The sequence below is a fragment of the Gilbertella persicaria genome, assembly GCF_025201335.1.
Source record: "Gilbertella persicaria strain CBS 190.32 chromosome Unknown B0P05scaffold_69, whole genome shotgun sequence".
In the NCBI taxonomy this organism is placed as follows: Eukaryota; Fungi; Mucoromycota; class Mucoromycetes; order Mucorales; family Choanephoraceae; genus Gilbertella; species Gilbertella persicaria.
Genome location: NW_026252030.1, coordinates 57,874 through 75,364, shown reverse-complemented (window position 1 = coordinate 75,364; position 17,491 = coordinate 57,874). Strand labels below are relative to the sequence as shown.

Here is a 17,491-nt window from a genome sequence, read left to right as displayed (position 1 = left end):
GAATTTCAAGTCACGTGAAAATTTTCGCGCGTAAATTCTTGTTCTTTCATCGCGCATTAATAAATTCCTTTTTCAACACACACATACACACACAAAATTTTTTTTTATTGCTTCCACTATGAGCTCGTCTCCTTCGATTGAACAAAAAATAGCAAGCCCCACTCGATACCATAATAGAAACAATGAACGATTCAAAGCCATTATGGCCGAAAGCCCACCTCGTGAGGTAACCAAAAGCAGTCCTTTACAACCATCTCGTCTATCGGAATACAAGGTATATGAGACTGAGAAATATGCAACATATGAAATACACAATGAAGATCGAGGTGCTTGGCGAGAGATAGATAGCCCCAAGCGAGACTCTATTGTCAGTCCTGTTCACAAAACTCAAGAGACAACAAAAGTTAAAGACAAGGTAGAACCAACCCGCATTTCACAACCAAGTACACCAGCACCGTCCTCACCACAACCATCCACTCAAAAAGAAGTGACGGAAAAGCGTCGCATACCTCATTATATGTTACCAACACGGGCTTCAGGAGAAAAGACAACCAAAGAAACAAAGACACTCGGTCGTCGCTCAAATGGTGGTATCACCGTAAGTATAATATGGATTATCTCTCAAGTATGTTAGTGACACTCCTCTATAGAAACGAGTGACAACATCCAAAATTCCTCGCTATCGATCTACAACAAGTATCAATGCTATCGAGGAGATTCAGAATGAGATGAAACCAGGTGATGCTTATGTTCCTATGGCTGCACGTATCCAACTGTATGAAAAGGGACTAGGCAATGCATCCAATAAGCATATGCCTATGGTAAGTGAACAAATAAATTGCCATTGTCGCTGAGACATTCTTTAGCCCAACAAGTATAATCAACCTTCCCCTCCTCCTTCTCGTTCGGGTTCTCGTCTATCAACACCTACTAGTAGCCAAAAAAGTCAGGATCGATCTGAACCACCTAGTTACCTTCGACCTACTTCATCCTCTGCTATTAAAAAACGAAAACCAAAGCAACGTACCAATGAAGCCAAGGTAAATGAATTTTGATTTCACCCCCAAATGTATTGAATCAGTTGATTAAAACGCTAGCCTTTTCGCTTCACTACATCTGATAATGCAACATTTAAAGAAAAACTAAGTTTATGGAGACAAAAAGAACATGAACAAGGAAAGAAAACTACAAAGCGAAAAGTAAGGTATCTAGGGATAATAGCTTATATTCATTCTTCGTAGGCTGATCATGATCTCAATGCATAATTTATTTCATTAAATAAGCCCCCTTTTGAAAAGTAAAAACAGTCTCGAGAAACAGCCACTTTTTTTTTTTATGATGGGTTGCATTTTTTAGAAAATTGAGGGTCAACAAAAACTTTTTTTTTCTTTTCTCTTATCGTTTCCAATAAACATCCATGGTAAACATCAGAACAACTTGTTTTAAATTTTAACTAATAACTCTCTTGCAGGCAAACTACGTTTTATTCGAAACAGCCTCAGGTTACGCTCTTTTCGAACGTCTCCAATCTGAAGAGATTGGTAGCAAGTTAGAGTCCGTCCAAGCCTCTATTGCTGATCTTTCCAAGTTCAGCAAGATGCTTAAGCTCAAGTCTTTTGCTCCTTTTAAAAACGCTGCTGATGCTTTAGAAAATGCCAACGATGTTTCTGAAGGTATTGTCAATCCTTCCTTGAAGGCCTTTTTGGAAATGAACCTTCCCAAGCCCGGCAAGAAATCCAAGGTCTGTCTTGGTGTTGGTGAAAAGAACTTGGCTGGTGCTATCAAGGCTGCATTGAGCGTAGATTGTGCTTCTGATGAATTGGTTCAAGATTTGATCCGTGGTGTTCGTAAATGGGCCGACAAGCTCTTGGGTCTCAAGAGTGGTGATTTGGAACGCGCCCAACTCGGTCTTGGTCACAGTTACTCTCGTGCCAAGGTCAAGTTCAACGTCAACCGTGCAGATAACATGGTTATTCAAGCCATTGCTACTCTTGACCAAATTGACAAGGATGTCAACTTGTTTGGTATGCGTCTCAGAGAATGGTACTCTTGGCATTTCCCTGAAATGGTCAAGATCATCAATGACAACTACAAATACGCCAAGTTGGTCAAGTTGATTGGTAACAAGGGTGAATTGACTGAAGACAAATTGGAAGCTATGACTGCTATTCTTGATGATGATGAAGCTCTTGCTAAGCAAATCTTGAGCGCTGCCCGTGCTAGTATGGGTGCTGATCTTTCTCCTGTTGATATGATCCAAATCCACACTTTTGCTAACCGTGTGATTTCCCTTGCTGAATACCGTCAATCCCTCCATGCTTATTTGGTCAACAAGATGAACCATGTTGCTCCTAACTTGGCTGCTCTTATTGGTGAAATTGTAGGTGCTCGTTTGATTTCTCAAGCTGGTTCTTTGACCAATTTGTCCAAATACCCTGCTTCTACTCTTCAAATCTTGGGTGCTGAAAAGGCCCTTTTCAGAGCTTTAAAGACAAAGGGTAACACACCCAAATATGGTTTGATCTACCATTCTTCTTTCATTGGCCGTGCTGGTCAAAAGAACAAGGGTCGCATCTCTCGTTACCTTGCCAACAAGTGTACTATTGCTGCCCGTATTGATTGTTTCTCTGACCATCCTACTGACAAGTTCGGTCAAGCCTTGAGAGAACAAGTAGATGAGCGTCTTAAATTCTTTGACAGTGGTGCCCTTCCTCAAAAGAACATTGATGTGATGAAGAAGGTGATGGACGCATTAGACGATGGAGAAGAAGAACCTGTTGTTGTTGGTAAGAAGAGAACTGCTGATGATGACAATGAAGAAGAAGAAAAGGTCAGCAAGAAGGCCAAGAAGGAGAAAAAAGAAAAGAAGGAAAAGAAAGAAAAGAAGAAGGAAAAGAAGGAGAAGAAATAGATTTGCTTTCGTTTTATATATATATTCACACCATCCCCATTATCAATTATTTTGTTTGCATGCTTCATATTTAAAATAATAAAAAGCGATCGCTAATTTTAAGTTTTGTACAGTATTTGAACCTTTGGACTCAAAATAAGGCAAATGTCTGTCTTGTAAAGTGAGGGCGGTTAAAATGCACCTAAAAGTAGAATATAACGAAAAATGGTATTTACACCATCGACAAAGGGGAACGCTGTTGCTGTTTATGTAAAATAGACTATATATTATGAAGCATAGGTTTATTTTAACCGAGAGAGTATGTGGAGGATTTCAATTCTCTCAATGAAGGAATTTCGGAGTTTGAATCAAATCAATTGCCTCCTCCCAAGCTATACTCTACGGCATTGTGTTGATTTGAGTTGAATCTTTCTCTTTATAACAACGTGTAAGCAACACCCATCCATCCATCCATTGATTCATCCATTCGCTGACATGTCTATAGTAGAAGATGCCTCCCAAGTTCGATCCTTCCGAGGTTAAGATTATCTACCTTCGTGCTACTGGGTAAGAAATAGAGTGATTAATGTCGATTAGTGATTAACATGGATTAGTGGTGAAGTCGGTGCTTCTTCTGCCCTTGCCCCCAAGATTGGTCCTCTTGGTTTGTCTCCCAAGAAGGTCGGTGAAGATATCGCCAAGGGTACCAAAGACTGGAAGGGTCTCCGTGTCACTGTCCAATTGACCATTCAAAACCGTCAAGCCCAAGTCTCTGTTGTTCCCTCTGCTTCTTCTTTGGTCATCAAGGCTCTTAAGGAACCTGTTCGTGACCGTAAGAAGGAAAAGAACATCAAGCACTCTGGTAACATCTCTCTTGATGATGTGATTGAAATTGCCCGTACTATGCGTTTCAAGTCTTTGGCTCGTGAACTCAAGGGTACTGTCAAGGAAATCCTCGGTACTGCTTTCTCTGTTGGTTGTACTGTTGATGGTCAAAACCCCAAGGACCTTGGTGATGCTATCGATGCTGGTGAAGTTGAAATTCCCGTAAGTTGATTTTGTTAAATTGTATGTCAAACTCATTATTGTGTTTTTGCAGGAAAAATAAATTGTTTCATGCGTGTTCAATAAACAATATTTTCAATATGTCGTACGTTTGGCAATTTTTTTTCTTGTAATGATCATGTAAAAGTGTCTACCAATGACGCCAACATGATAGCCGGGTATTGGGTAAACTAGACCGTTGTTCCCTTGAATCCGATTGGATTATCCTGCTTATAAATTATTAATTCAGGTTTCTCCATTGTGTTTTTTTTTTCTTTCTTCTTCTTTATAAACCATGTCAGACATTGAGTCAATTCCTCTTCTTGATAAAAGAAAGCCTTCTAAAAAGACCAAGCTTTTGCTCGGTTTAGGTGCTGCTGTCCTGATTATAGTAGGAACGATAGGCACAAGTCAATTGGCATTTCATAAGAAGAGTAAGGCACTTGAAATGACTATATTTATGTAGGCTTAACTTGTCCTTAGGTACTGTCCGCCAAAGCCCTGTTGATTTTAAGGGTCGACTTGTGAAAGGATCTAAGGCTGCTGTTGCTGTTGAAGCAGAAGAATGCTCTCAAATCGGTGTTAAAAGTAAGTGCAATGAGCTGATTTGACAAGTTTTCTTATATAAAAAAAAAATCAGTTTTAAAAGATGGTGGTAATGCTGTTGATGCTGCTATTGCTTCTACTTTGTGTATTGGTGTCATTGATAGTTTTGCTACAGGTAAGTCATCATTTTATTCACACAGATATATACTGACATAGAATGATAGGCATTGGAGGGTAGGACAGAAGAAAATAGGTATTGATTCTGATTTATTTTTTCATAGTGGTGGATTCATACTGATTCGATCCCCTAATGGTACTTTTGAATACATTGATTTCAGAGAGACTGCACCAGCTGCTGCTACACAAGACATGTTTGTTAAGAATCCTGAACTGGCTAAAACAGGTGGTTTATCAGTTGCCGTTCCGTATGTATCTATTTATCTGATGATAATGTGCTTATCTTTTTTTATTGATAGTGGCGAAATAAGAGGATTAGAATTAGCACATAAAAGGTAGTTTTATTGCAGGATGAGGTTACACACGACTCATTTGAAATAGGCATGGAAAGTTACCTTGGGAAGATTTGTTTGAACCTTCGATTCAAATGGCTCGACATGGATTTAAGGCAACTAAATTATTAGAGACACGCGTAGAGGTAAAGTGTGTGTGTGTATGCACAACTAAAAGATCGATTCATGGTTGTATAGAAAGATAAGGCATGGATGCAATACTTGAAGGAATGGTCAGAAGTGTATTTAGCGAATGGTACTCCTGTCAAAGAAGGTGACATTGTAAAGCGACCTTCTCTTGCCAATACACTTGAGACCATTGCTAAAGAAGGTGCAGATGCATTTTATACCGGTGAAATCGCCGCTTCTTTAGTGACAGCTATTCAGGCCAACGGAGGTGTTGTCACTCTGGACGACTTTAAATCCTATCGTCCTGTGATCCGACCTACCGTCAGTACTTTCTACAATGGTCGTAAAGTCACGACAACATCTGAACCCACTAGTGGCATTGTGCTCTTGAGTGTACTGAATCTGATTGAACGGTTTCAATTTAAAGTGGAGGGATTGACTGGTCTGAATGTACATCGACTTGTAGAAGCATTCAAGTTTGGCTATGCTTTTAGAACAGAAATGGGTGATCCTGGATTTATCGAAAATGGCGAGAGAATGCAAGAAGTAATGAATAAGGATTTCGCTGCCGGTGTTCGTCAAAACATCACTGTAAGTTTAACTTTATTTTTATTTTTTTAGGCCGTGTCTTATTTTGATCTTTTAGGATGACATGACGCATGATCCATTGTACTACGGCCCTAAATTTGATCACATTGAATCGCATGGCACAATGCATCTTTCTGTGGTGGATGAGAATAACAGTGCTGTTGCGCTTACGTCTACAGTCAATTTAGCCTTTGGTTCGCACATTATGGATCCAATCACAGGTGTTGTATTGAATGATGAAATGGATGATTTCTCTATTCCTGGGTAAGGAACGAATTCTGTTGATAGAAAACTCATTGACCATAGTGTTCCTAATCAATTCGGCCTTTACCCAAGCGAATTCAATTATGTGAGTCCTGGTAAGAGACCGTTATCGTCTATTACACCTACTATTATTGAAAGAGATGCTCAATTTGAAATGGCCGTTGGAGGATCGGGTGGTTCTCTTATACCCACTGCTACTTTAAATGTAAGCTCTATTAGCACTTGAGTAGTGATTAATGATTTGATAGGCTATTGTAAACACATTGGATTACAGTAAAGATTTATATCAAGCCATTGCTTCCCCACGTGTCCATCACCAATTGTTACCTAATGTTGTCGTGACTGAAAACGGCTTTTCTCGTCAACTTGAAAAGGAGCTGATGGCTAAAAATCATCGAGTTATGCAAATACCTGCAGAGATGTGCTTTTCAGCCGTACAAGCCGTTCGACGACTATCTGATGGTACAGTCGAGGCTGCCAGTGATCCAAGAAAGATGGGCATAGCAGCTGCTTACTAGTCCTTTTCCAAGCCAAACCTTCGTTTGCAGTATATTAAATAAAATATAGTTTATTGACGATAATATGGGTTTTGTAAATGATAGTTTTGTACCATGGAAGCACTCATGGTCTCACTTGCTCCATCATTGGACATGGTAGGACCATATCGCATACGATGATAGTCTTGTGCCACAGACTGTGGATGTATGATTGAATGGACAGGACTAGCTGTGTATCTCGAATAGCCACTGATAGAATGAGGTGCACCATAGACAGAGGAAGGATATGTACCCTGAGAGAGTCGATCACTACGATTTTCGGCCATCATTTGCTTCTCATACTCAGACCACCGTATTAAAGGAATGGATTTAGGATTGAATTCATCTTCATCGCCCACGATTGTCTTTTTTCCTTTGTCTCCTACCACTATACGCGTATTGCCCCACGAGAAATCATCAAAGTGCCAGTAAGCATATAAAGGGATATAGAACGAAAATACAGGCAGAGCCAGAATAGAGATAAAGAACCAGGCAATATACTCCCATCTTTTGTGAATAATAAAGATAAAGATCTGCAGACCATAAGTACAGCCTAGTGTGATAATGGTAATATAAGGAATTCCATTCGTAGCAGTAGCCAGCTTCCAAATGAGTACACCTAAATAGGCCAGCAATGCAGGTTGAATAAGTGTACTGAATAAATCCAGCATAACAATGAAACGCATAGAGAAACAACAGAAACCACACAGTTGATTCAAGAAGACTAATTCACCTAGATTATGGACAGTAGAGTTGATCCAACGACGACGTTGAGATACAAGTACACTCCATGTATCAGGCGCGTTCGTCTTGCATTGTGCGCCAGGATTAAATTTGGTCTTGAAGTTAGGAAAATGCTTTAACAAAAGAGTCGTTAAATACCGATCTTCACCAAGGTAGAGCAAGTTCTTTTTGTGCAATGTATCAACTACATTGACAGAATAATCTTCAATAATCTCATTGGATACAAACAAAGGGCGTTTTCTGTCAACGGTTCTTATACGATACATAGTAAAACAACCAGGTAGACAGCTCACAGACGAGAAAAGGGATTCAAACGATTTGATCATATAATGCGAAATAAAGTATTCATACACTTGGATCATAGTCACCCAAGAGTCTTTTTCGTTAGCCAAAGTTGTTTCACCACAAAGACCAATGATTTTGGTATCATGCGACATACTAGCTACAAGGTGACTCATGCCCATCGGCATGACTTCTGTATCTGCATCCACCATCAAAACATAATCATAAAGCTCGGGGCTCACACCAATAATGTTGCGCATTTGATGATACATTTCCAACTGCATTGGGTTCATAGGAGCATCAAAATGAACCTTATTTAGAAACTGCATCAAGACCAATTGAGAGTCGCGTTTACCTCGATTGCCTGGCTTTTGTCGTTCCTGTGGTGTACCTACTTTAGCCACAACAAGGTAAGGCACAACATGACCCCTGATTTCATACAGTCCGGAATAAAGTTTGGCTCGGTTATGTTGCTTCATGCCTTCGCCTACCGAGACAAACGAGACTGGCTCAGGGTCAATACGAGGATTCACACCGAAAATATCAAGCACAATACGAGGTGTAGGTCGGTCATTGCCAGAACCGATAATCATACCATCGCAAATGACGAGAATCAGTTTACGTTTATCATCATACCGCAAACAAGCAATGGAATCAATTGTTTTGCGAAGAGAGTCTTCGTCTTCAGTATAGCAAGTAATTTGACAAATCACGAGTTTCTCAGATTCTTCAGGCGTTTGCCCAGAACCGAACCGAAGTGCAGCCGCAAACTTAAAGAACACAACAGCACACAAACAAACCGTAATGACCAATAGAAAGTAAGTGGTAAATTGACATTTGATCGAGTTACGTATGTCAAGTAGACCTACATAATATAGGTTTCTTAAACACGCTAGTTCACGCTCTTTTTGAGTATCCGTAAGGGACAGATTGTTGAACTTGGAAGTGATGTCTGTACCCGAGTTCTCCCAGAAAAGACTTACTAGTGTAGTGTCCAAAAAATCGGTGCTTACATTAGCAGGTGCTGTTTTATTTGAGGGTGCAGTGATATATCTTCCGCCCATAATATATGTTGTCAAATCATAGATATGACTATCAATCACAGCCCAATTGCGATTAACGGATTCACCATTCAAGGTATAAGAACCTTCTGCTTCATCTTTCAAGCCTTTAGAATCATAGCCCATATTGCCAACTTTGTAGTTTTCGCGAAGCATGGTCATTTGATCATAATACCAGTTTTTACGATAGTCATCTGTATTGTATCGAAAATCATGATACTGTGAGTTATTGTCTGAGTAGGTATGAGAATAATCAAGCGATACATAAGGTGAGACGCCTTTGCAGAGATCAGAAACTTGGATAGGAAATAAGTCAGTGACATCGGTGCCTACATATTCTAGTATAGCACTCGTAGAGACCACACCAGGATAATGGTGTGCTGCAAAATCACTTAGTTTAAAAACTTCGCCTCGAATAGCAACATAGCCATCTGTATCTGAATTATGTTCAGCGAGCTCGCTGGTGGTATATACATTTTGACTCGGACAAATAAGGTCAGAAAAGAACACAAGGAACCAGATAATAAAGCCACATGCGAGTACAATGAAGCCACACAGAGTCACTTTTTCACGCCAGGCAATACGGACATCTTTACGCTTCATACGACCACATTTAATAAGACAAAAATCAGGCATCCAAAACGTAACTAGCCATACAAAATACAACCATCGTCTTCTTCCTGAAGTCATAGAACTTGTTTTTTCTTCTGTGGTATCTGTCTCTTGGGAGAGTGATTTGGGCTCTTGTTTGTCATGTTCAGATACTTCAAATTTTGATTCTGCATATTGGCTGTTAAATAAAGATTCAGTGACGGGTGGGTTTTCGTCTTCAGAAAAATACTCCTTTGTTTGTGCTTGAGAAAAATCAGCTAAAGAAGGCAAAGGATCTAATGGTGTGCCTGTGCGTATAAAGCCATCCGAATCTCTTGTATCAAGAGATAGGTAATTATCAACTTGATTGTCTCTTAATTTTTGGACCTTTTGTTCTTGTTTCTCCAAGGCTCGTAATTTCTCTTCAAGCATACTCCATATCGAATAACTCAAAAATACCTAGATAAAGGCATGTTATTTCTTTTTGTCTGCGATTCCATTTTCTATACCTTTGTAATGCCAATAGCCATATCGTAATCAGACCAGTTGTTTTGTAGTTTCACTGATTCGCATTGTTCTTTTTCAGACATAGTTGATTCAGATGGATAAAGTTGATATCTTGTAAGAAATTCAGCATGGGGCAGTGATGCAATATAGAACTGCTTTAGTTTTACTGCAAATTGCTCAAGATTCAAAGCTTTGATTTGAGTTTCTACAAGAGCACTGTCAAACTGTGTCGAGCTTGAAGTTACATTGGGTCGTATGCAAAAGACATTCCATATATTTGCTTCTTGAAAAGAATTGACAAGGTCATCAAGAGAGGAAGCAATTTGAGACAAAACTGTCTTTTTTCCTAGGCTGGATTCATTTGGTTGCCTTTCTTTGAATGTTTTTCTTTTACTTTGTTTCATAGAAGGTTGTCGAGCTGGCTTTGCTGATTGTTGGGCTGAGAGAAGAGCTGGCATAGTATGGAGTGTCTGGTTTTCCAGAGCAAGGTTTTCATCTGAGAATAAATCAAGTACAAAACCATTCCAGGAAGCAGGTGTATCAGCTGTGCCCCTAAATAGCGGAATAAAGTCACCTAAAGACTCATCCATGTTTTTGCTAAGAAAATCGTGAGGATCATAATTGACTTGGCCGGCAAAATGTTGGACTACGAATTGACGTGCACCCGTGTCTGATTGCCGAAATGAAAGTGCTGGGTTCTGGGCATTATATTTTTGAATTTTATCCAGTATGACTGTTCCTGTCAGTGATATGTTGCCGTTCACTTGTTTTTCTGTCAAATTGCTGATCACATCACATAAGCCTTTCTTAGGTCTTGTAAACAGATCTAGGCATGCAGTATTGATAACCGTTGGTTCAGATACCTGAATACCGCCTGTTTGTAGCTCTATCTGATCAACTTCAAAAATACTGTTTGCCAAGAAACAATTTATGCGCTCATTAGCATAATTAATACAAAACTGTTCAAAGCCAACAGCGCCAAATCCAGTCGTCTGTGTGCCTGGAAAGTCAAGGACTCCCACAAAGGTATTGAATTGATCGGTATATGTCTTTTGATTGATACGCTCCACAAGCCAGGAAAACAAAAGCGAGTAAAGAACGTGTGCCAACAAGTCTCGCTGAGCAGCTGCTTGTTCTGCATTCAAAATAAGCGTTGTCACATCCTTTCCAATGATTGTTGTCTTAAACTGAAAGACGGATGCTAGCACTTCAACCTCTAGCCCCAAAAAATCAGCTACAATAGCAATGGTATCAGGATTGTTGATCGTCACTGCTTCTTCTGCACCGACACCTAGTGTTTCCGTGAACTGAATGGTGCCTAAGTGCAAAATAGCAGCCAAGAGCTGAATGATGCGATTTGTCTGGTCTCTTCGAATACCTGCTGCTCGCATGAGGACTCGGAGTTCTTTGTAATTATCTTGATCCGTCTCGAGTAATCCGCGCCCATATTTGGCAAGATAAGGGTAGTCCTTAGGGCTATCTTTTAACTGTAACACCTGTTTTTCATCGGGACTAGTCCCAGATAAAAGCCAATAAAAGATGTTAAAATTGCCTTCGCTTGGCTTGTTACTTGTAGCAACCACGCGCGACTTTTCGAGAAAATAGTACAATGTCTTGGCACCGATTAATCTACCCCGTTCATTAAAATGAATTTCTGTATAGGCTCCGTAACGCGATGCTCCTGATTCATTATGAGCTGTTTTTGCAAGACCAAAAGCGTCTATGACCTTTTGACTACTCAAAATTGCTTGGTGAAGTTTGGATTGTTTTTTAGTGTTGCTGAGACGGATCAAATGTTGAATAATTAGATGTCGGATCTCTGTCTTTCCACTCCCCGACGCACCACTATAGAACCGGAAATTAAGCTTAAAAAAATCATTATGCTTTTTTTTTTTTTTTTTTACCTAAGAATGATCACTTGGTCCTTCCCTGTTCTTCGCATACAAAAAAAGGAACGATTGGTAAGCCCGAAAACATGAGGATTTAGCTTTTTAGTCATGACTTCATCCACTGTGTTCTTATACGATGCTACATAGTCTTGACTGGTCTGCGCATCGTTTTGAGCGAATTTTTTAAAGGGGTTAATGGCAATCATGCTGCATGCACTCAAGTCTGTGTAGTTGTTGTAATAAGAAAACCTTGATCGAAGAACATGTACCATTTGGTTCTTTGGATCGTCTAAACTACACATGTCGACGAGTGTTTCGACTGGCTGTGAAGACTTTCTGTCTGTCATGTTGAGTGAAAGAAAGAAGAAGAGAAGAAAAATGGGTTGACATGATAAGTACTTGACAGCTTTGTTTATTTAAAACACCGTGTTCTTTTTTTTTAACTTAAAATAGATTTTGTGAAGACGGCCAAGCATCATTTAAAATGTATAGTAACCTTTAATATGCGTTGTTTTTATTAAAGGTCATGTTGATCATAGCTAGACAGTCTTGTCTAGCGATTTTTCTTGGTACCATAATAAAAAACTTAGAGTTAAAAGAAAGCTACGTAATGTCAAAGAGGTTTTCGTTGTGCAAAGTTTACCTTATTTTATTTTCTCTTGCGCATAAAAAAGTTTTACAATTTTCGACTTCGTTTTTTTAGTGAGAGATATTGCATGGCTTTTACATGTTGAAAAAAGAAAAAAGAAAAGTATAATATGTGTATGTACTATAATAGAGAAAACCGAATTTGTCATATTCTGTAGAATCATAATGACGAATAGACATGATGTGATGTTTGACAAGATATCTCATGAGCCTCGGTCAGCTTTACTAATCATTCTATCGTAAAAGCAAGTAGTTTTTTTGGCTCTTGTCTAAGAAAAAAGTTTTACTGTGTGTATTTATTCCTTTGTATAAACAGTGCTAATCATGATTAAGCATCATTTGATTATCCTCATTATGGACTATGGTTGTTAAAGCGATTAATGAAAAGACGCTTTCTTCTCAACATAAAGGCAGACCTTCTCAAGCACTGCTATTATCCCTTGGGATATGGATAAATCCTTACATGGACTTCACAAATGGAATGCATTTGCGCAACCTGCTTTGTTCACAGATGGAATAGTTTGTGTAACTCACAATGCTTTCTTAGGATAGTTGTGATACAAGCAAAAAGATCCGAATATATGGTTTTATTGTTACCAGATTAAGCCGCCCATGAAATATTAACAAACCGATAGTTTGAATGCTCAATAAACTGATCAATACGTTGCTTTATCATGGCAAATTCTGATTGACAATGCGAGACATGATCTTCTAAATTATCTGGCACCTTTTCCCTTGCTTGTGGATAATCAAACAGTTGAGAAAGATAGCATAATTGATTATATAAACTTCTATCAGAAATCTGTATAGGCGTTAACAAACACAATAATTTTATCCATAGACTCATTTACCTCAGGAACCAAGTTTCCATTGCAGTTAGGTACCAAACAATGAGTTTCACTTTCATTTCGAGTATAAAAATCGCATGACTTATTACTGCAGACTAATATTCTATTGTAGCATTTTTCCACAAGAGATTCTATTTTCAGTCGAACTTGACACCAGATACTAGCAGCGTTCATCACAGAATGGCAAGATGAACATGTTAATCCAGAAACCATGTGTCCGTTTTCTACTTGAATAGGTCCTGTATAAATGCTGAGATGGCTACATGCAAAGCATTCAAAGGTAGGAGGCTCAATATGGCTGTAACGGTTAATATCATTTAACAAGATGAAGTCAGGATCTTCTTCTTTCTCTAATTTCTCCAGTTGCATAGTTTCCATTTCTTGTACCAAATCCTTCATATCCAAACCAAGTTGTGCTGTTAACTGTTGTATGTCAGTACCTTGTATAGGTTGACACAATCTATAAACAGGAGGCAAAATTTGCTTTTTCAAGTACCATTCAATATCTGTCTGATGTTAATTCTTACACATATATCTTTGTATAGACTTGCCTATTTCCGCTCTTTTCTCAAGAACATCGTCAATCATACGAGCCACTGGAGGAGAAGATTTGGAATCCTGTTTGCACATCACATAGGAAATAGTGTCGCCCACCCGTACCATCCGACCAGCACGACGCATTTCTTTAGCAACCATAACATGAGGATTGGATCTAGAGCCACTATACTCCTCAAGCGATTTCGTGAGTTGTTTTCGAATGATGTAGTCATGAATGGCATATTCTCCTGCTTTGGCCTTTTGAGCTACTGTCTTGAGATATTGATGAATAGTATCCACCGTTGTCTTTTGATCTGGTTCAAAGAAAATAGTCTTAAGAACATATTCAGATACATCGTGTGATAGACTACACCAATCTCTTCGCACTAAATCAAATCCTTTCACCTGCATGGATTCTTGCCAATGGCCGTCTCGAGATTGAGTAACGACTAGAGAAGCATATTTCTTTTTACGAGAGAGAAGTGTGCGTCTAAATACCCCATCAATGCCAATCTCAAGTAATCGATGATGACGATTGACTCTGCGCTTAAAGAGTTCACCCATAGCTTTTGCTACAGCAAGTTTCTTTTGATGAGTATTGATCATGACAGAGTCTGTATCACCATAAATCACATCCAATCCCATTTCTTTTGCTAAATCCACAGTACTTTGAAGAATTTCTCGACCCTTTTCTGTAATAAACATAGCAAGTGACTTGGCTTGAAAACGAGAAACGGATGAACCTAGAGAACCATACATACTGTTGGCAGTTAACTTGAGAGCCATTTGTTCAATTTCATAGCGTGATTGGTGAGCTTTGCCCACACCAGGCGCCTTCATCAATTGCTTGATCTTTTTTCTTCGTTCGATAAACATACTGACAAGTTCTGGCAAGACACCCATGGATTCATTGCTAAAAAATACGCGATCTTGATCAGATCTCATACTTGTAAAACACACATTGAATTCTTGCATAATAGTAGGGTATAAACTGTTGAAATCCAATAGCAAGACATAATCATCATACAGACCCACTTTAGGGTCAAGTACTAGACCACCAACAAACGAGTTTGATTCTGAATTGGTTGTTTCTTTCTTTTTGTGCGCTTCAAATTCTATGTAAAAAAAAAAAAAAAAAAAAAAATGAGACACAGAACTCCATGTCACTCGTTGCTTACCTAAATCTTGATCTAGCAACTGTAGCTGTCGTTTTTCTCTAAATGTCTTGTCTGGGCATATGTAATTCTTGCGATAAAACGTATGAAGTAAAAGATACTCATTACGTTCTAAACGCGCGCCATAAAGAGTATGCGACCATAAATTACCTGATAGATTTGTGAGCTGCTTTGTGAGTGGCAAGACGTTCATTTTAGTCATCAATCGATAGGAGAGATAGGCGTCATACAAACAATGCTTGACAAACAAAAGTAGCCCTTCTCCAGTTTCATAATGCTTTTCAAGATCATCAGGTTTGATATCCTCACGCACAATATGGAGTTGCGAAGAAGCCAGTTGTGTTAAATCATAAGATTTGCTCTTGATAAGATCTTTAGACGTAACAAACGTATCGCACACAATTCTTCCGCTCATTAGACGACGTTCTTGTAAACTGGAAACATCACTACCAAAACCAGAGGACAACTTGGGCCATTTGCAAGTTCGAAGTCTACCTATTTTGTGCCAATAATCAATGTTGTAGTGTTTCATTCGATGCAACAATATGTTTAGGCTGATGCCAAGAAAGTTATGACCAACAATGATATCTGGGTCAATACGATGGATCATGCTGAGTAAGCCATTCAAAAGAGCTTCTTCTGAGTTTTCAAAATAGACATGATGGTTTGTGCTTTGACTGTCTTGCTGAATGGCATCGGGTATATAACGTGTGTTGGGCAGTAAGCGTAGAAATGTAAAACAAGAAGCATTTACGGGTAATTTATCCTCTTGTTGAATGCTTACTAAGACAGATAAGCAAAGAGCCCAATTATAAAAAACTTACCATTCTTGCGAACAAATCCACTTGCAGCAATAATCTCATTCGACTTTATGCTTCTGTTCATTCTTGTTTTTAAGTTTAAAGACAATACTGTTAAGGGTGGCATTTCCTCTCCTTGATCAGCTACAGAGCAATTGTCCATCAAACTAACACCGTTCAAAGCACACCATGATTGAGTAGTGTCCGTCAATCTGACATTCTGAATATCTAGCCAGCAAGGACCCATCACATCCTTTTTGATAATAAAATGTTCAAGTGGACCTGTACTTGCACCAAAAATATGACTAAACGTATTTCCACTCAATGTATTGGGTAATTCATAATCTTTGTAACTGTAACATAATTTGATATAAATGGCTTCAGATGGAATATCAGGTGTGCCAAAAGCATATTTGCGCTTGCATTCTGTCAACGTATAGTCGAAAATACCTTTTCGTTTTAATAGTTCGTTTAATTCTGCTTTTAAATCGTTTAAAGTTACTTTTTCTGCCATCCCTTCTCCGGCATCTAATGATTGAGAGTAAGAATCTCTTTTACGCTTTTTCTCTCTCTTTACCATTCACTTTGTACTGCCTCGGAAGAATATAAATTTCTCTTGAAATACCTTGTAGTAAAATACAACAACTTTCATATTTGTTTTTAGGTTCATTGAACGTCTAAAAGAAAAGTAGTAAGCAAGTATATATCAAGCGTTTTTTTTTTTTTTTTTACCTTTCCGAAAATATAAACGGATCCTTTGTAAAACTGTTCATAAGCATCATACCACCACATTTTTAGCCTGACAGATTCGCTAAAAGCTTGTCTTGATTTAAATTGAACAGGCTCTACCAAGTGTTCTGATGAAGATCCAATTGATTTAGGCATATCATCTAGCCAATGCGTAGGCGTATATTGTGTGCTGGCATGAAATACAGGAGGTGTTTCTGGTTGAGAATTCTCATCAAGTGATATATCAGAGTCGTTGATTTCCATGAGTGATGATAGCTCATTATTTTTTCTAGATACGTCTTCCTGTGGTTGATCTATAGAAACAGATTGACTATTCGACTGTTCCTGTTGTTCTGAAGGCAAATTGGCATGGACTTCAATAGGTAAATCGCTATTTGTTTCTATAGGTAAATCACTATCCGCTTCCATAGGTAAATCGCTATTGGTCTCCATAAGCAAATTACTGTTGGATTCTGTAGTCTTGTTTGGATCATCTTCGAGGCCATCTTCCTCCTCATCAGAAGAAATCAAAATTGTTGTACTAAAAAGCATCTCCATCACAGGTTGAGTCAATAATTCTTCTACTTCTGCTTTTGCTGTAGCTGGTGCATTCTCCACTGAGAAACAGAGATGGGATTGTGTGTTTTCCTCTCTTGAATTGCTTGCTTGTTGAGTATCGGTTTCAAAAGTAGTATTATCCGCATCATAAAAAACTTCCTCATCCTCCTCTGAAGTCAATGCTGGATCTAACATGTTATTTCCTTGTGATTCAATGTTGTTTTCAGGCCTAAACGGACTGCTCTCAGGCAGCACTGGGCTGCTGTTGATGCTGAAAGACACACTTGAGCTTGAGCTCTCTACATAGGTTGCTAAAATGGTCCTTGTGTGTTCTTTTTCAATTGAGGTGATCTGGGTATTAAGCACTGCTTCGTCTTCGCTTTCGAGTTCATCGAATTCCTCTCCTGTATCTTCAGCCATCTCATCAGATTCATCTTGATTGTCAGAACTGCTTTTTATTTCTTCTGTCTCGTCTCTTTCTTCTCTTTCTTTTAAAATAGAGTCGCTTGTGATCGAGAGAGGATCTTGAATGTGGGTATCAATCAATTCCGTTAAATTATTCTGATTTAAAATAGCTTGTTTAGATGTCGTTGAGGATATATCAAGCTTGTTTAAT

The 17,491-nt window shown here is 38.8% G+C and overlaps 6 protein-coding genes across 6 annotated transcripts; 4 read left to right on the top strand and 2 right to left on the bottom strand.

The window, feature by feature from the left end:
* Positions 1–76: 76 nt before the first annotated feature.
* Positions 77–1,362, top strand: B0P05DRAFT_563506 (uncharacterized protein). Its single transcript, XM_051580729.1, has 5 exons — positions 77–598; positions 651–821; positions 867–1,040; positions 1,098–1,199; positions 1,242–1,362. The coding sequence occupies exons 1-5, from the start codon at positions 119–121 to the stop codon at positions 1,263–1,265; spliced, it is 951 nt and encodes a 316-aa protein (XP_051429786.1). The 5' UTR covers positions 77–118; the 3' UTR covers positions 1,266–1,362.
* Positions 1,363–3,025, top strand: B0P05DRAFT_500013 (uncharacterized protein). Its single transcript, XM_051575424.1, has 2 exons — positions 1,363–1,420; positions 1,472–3,025. The coding sequence occupies exons 1-2, from the start codon at positions 1,418–1,420 to the stop codon at positions 2,909–2,911; spliced, it is 1,443 nt and encodes a 480-aa protein (XP_051429785.1). The 5' UTR covers positions 1,363–1,417; the 3' UTR covers positions 2,912–3,025.
* Positions 3,026–3,042: 17 nt separating this feature from the next.
* B0P05DRAFT_321567 (60S ribosomal protein L12) lies at positions 3,043–4,240 on the top strand. The gene is made up of 3 exons (XM_051573527.1): positions 3,043–3,457; positions 3,505–3,937; positions 3,990–4,240. The coding sequence occupies exons 1-3, from the start codon at positions 3,402–3,404 to the stop codon at positions 3,996–3,998; spliced, it is 498 nt and encodes a 165-aa protein (XP_051429784.1). The 5' UTR covers positions 3,043–3,401; the 3' UTR covers positions 3,999–4,240.
* Positions 4,230–6,488, top strand: B0P05DRAFT_575847 (gamma-glutamyltranspeptidase; the record flags this gene model as incomplete). Its single annotated transcript, XM_051581665.1, has 11 exons — positions 4,230–4,368; positions 4,418–4,522; positions 4,575–4,655; positions 4,705–4,714; positions 4,762–4,905; positions 4,957–4,992; positions 5,039–5,135; positions 5,188–5,709; positions 5,765–5,970; positions 6,013–6,175; positions 6,219–6,488. The coding sequence occupies 11 exons, from the start codon at positions 4,230–4,232 to the stop codon at positions 6,486–6,488; spliced, it is 1,773 nt and encodes a 590-aa protein (XP_051429783.1).
* Positions 6,489–6,519: 31 nt separating this feature from the next.
* Positions 6,520–12,310, bottom strand: B0P05DRAFT_563490 (chitin synthase-domain-containing protein). Its single transcript, XM_051580728.1, has 4 exons — positions 12,224–12,310; positions 11,596–12,183; positions 9,694–11,536; positions 6,520–9,643 (listed from the first exon to the last, which is right to left on the bottom strand). Exons 2-4 carry the CDS (start codon positions 11,925–11,927, stop codon positions 6,539–6,541), a joined length of 5,280 nt encoding a protein of 1,759 aa, XP_051429782.1. The 5' UTR covers positions 11,928–12,183; positions 12,224–12,310; the 3' UTR covers positions 6,520–6,538.
* Positions 12,311–12,829: 519 nt separating this feature from the next.
* Positions 12,830–16,473, bottom strand: B0P05DRAFT_480526 (uncharacterized protein; the record flags this gene model as incomplete). Its single annotated transcript, XM_051575130.1, has 7 exons — positions 12,830–13,030; positions 13,080–13,586; positions 13,653–14,704; positions 14,771–15,571; positions 15,613–16,116; positions 16,166–16,265; positions 16,321–16,473. The coding sequence occupies 7 exons, from the start codon at positions 16,471–16,473 to the stop codon at positions 12,830–12,832; spliced, it is 3,318 nt and encodes a 1,105-aa protein (XP_051429781.1).
* Positions 16,474–17,491: the final 1,018 nt, after the last annotated feature.

Excerpts from the sequence above, each read along its gene's own strand:
- B0P05DRAFT_563506 (XM_051580729.1), top strand. The coding sequence starts at position 119 with ATGAGCTCGTCTCCTTCGATTGAACAAAAAATAGCAAGCCCCACTCGA. Across the intron at positions 599-650 it reads GCTCAAATGGTGGTATCACC|AAACGAGTGACAACATCCAA; the intron begins GTAAGTATAATA and ends ACTCCTCTATAG. Across the intron at positions 822-866 it reads CCAATAAGCATATGCCTATG|CCCAACAAGTATAATCAACC; the intron begins GTAAGTGAACAA and ends GACATTCTTTAG.
- B0P05DRAFT_321567 (XM_051573527.1), top strand. The coding sequence starts at position 3,402 with ATGCCTCCCAAGTTCGATCCTTCCGAGGTTAAGATTATCTACCTTCGT. Across the intron at positions 3,458-3,504 it reads ATCTACCTTCGTGCTACTGG|TGGTGAAGTCGGTGCTTCTT; the intron begins GTAAGAAATAGA and ends AACATGGATTAG.
- B0P05DRAFT_563490 (XM_051580728.1), bottom strand. The coding sequence starts at position 11,927 with ATGACAGACAGAAAGTCTTCACAGCCAGTCGAAACACTCGTCGACATG. Across the intron at positions 11,537-11,595 it reads GACCAAGTGATCATTCTTAG|TGGTGCGTCGGGGAGTGGAA; the intron begins GTAAAAAAAAAA and ends CCGGTTCTATAG. Across the intron at positions 9,644-9,693 it reads TGGCTATTGGCATTACAAAG|GTATTTTTGAGTTATTCGAT; the intron begins GTATAGAAAATG and ends GCCTTTATCTAG.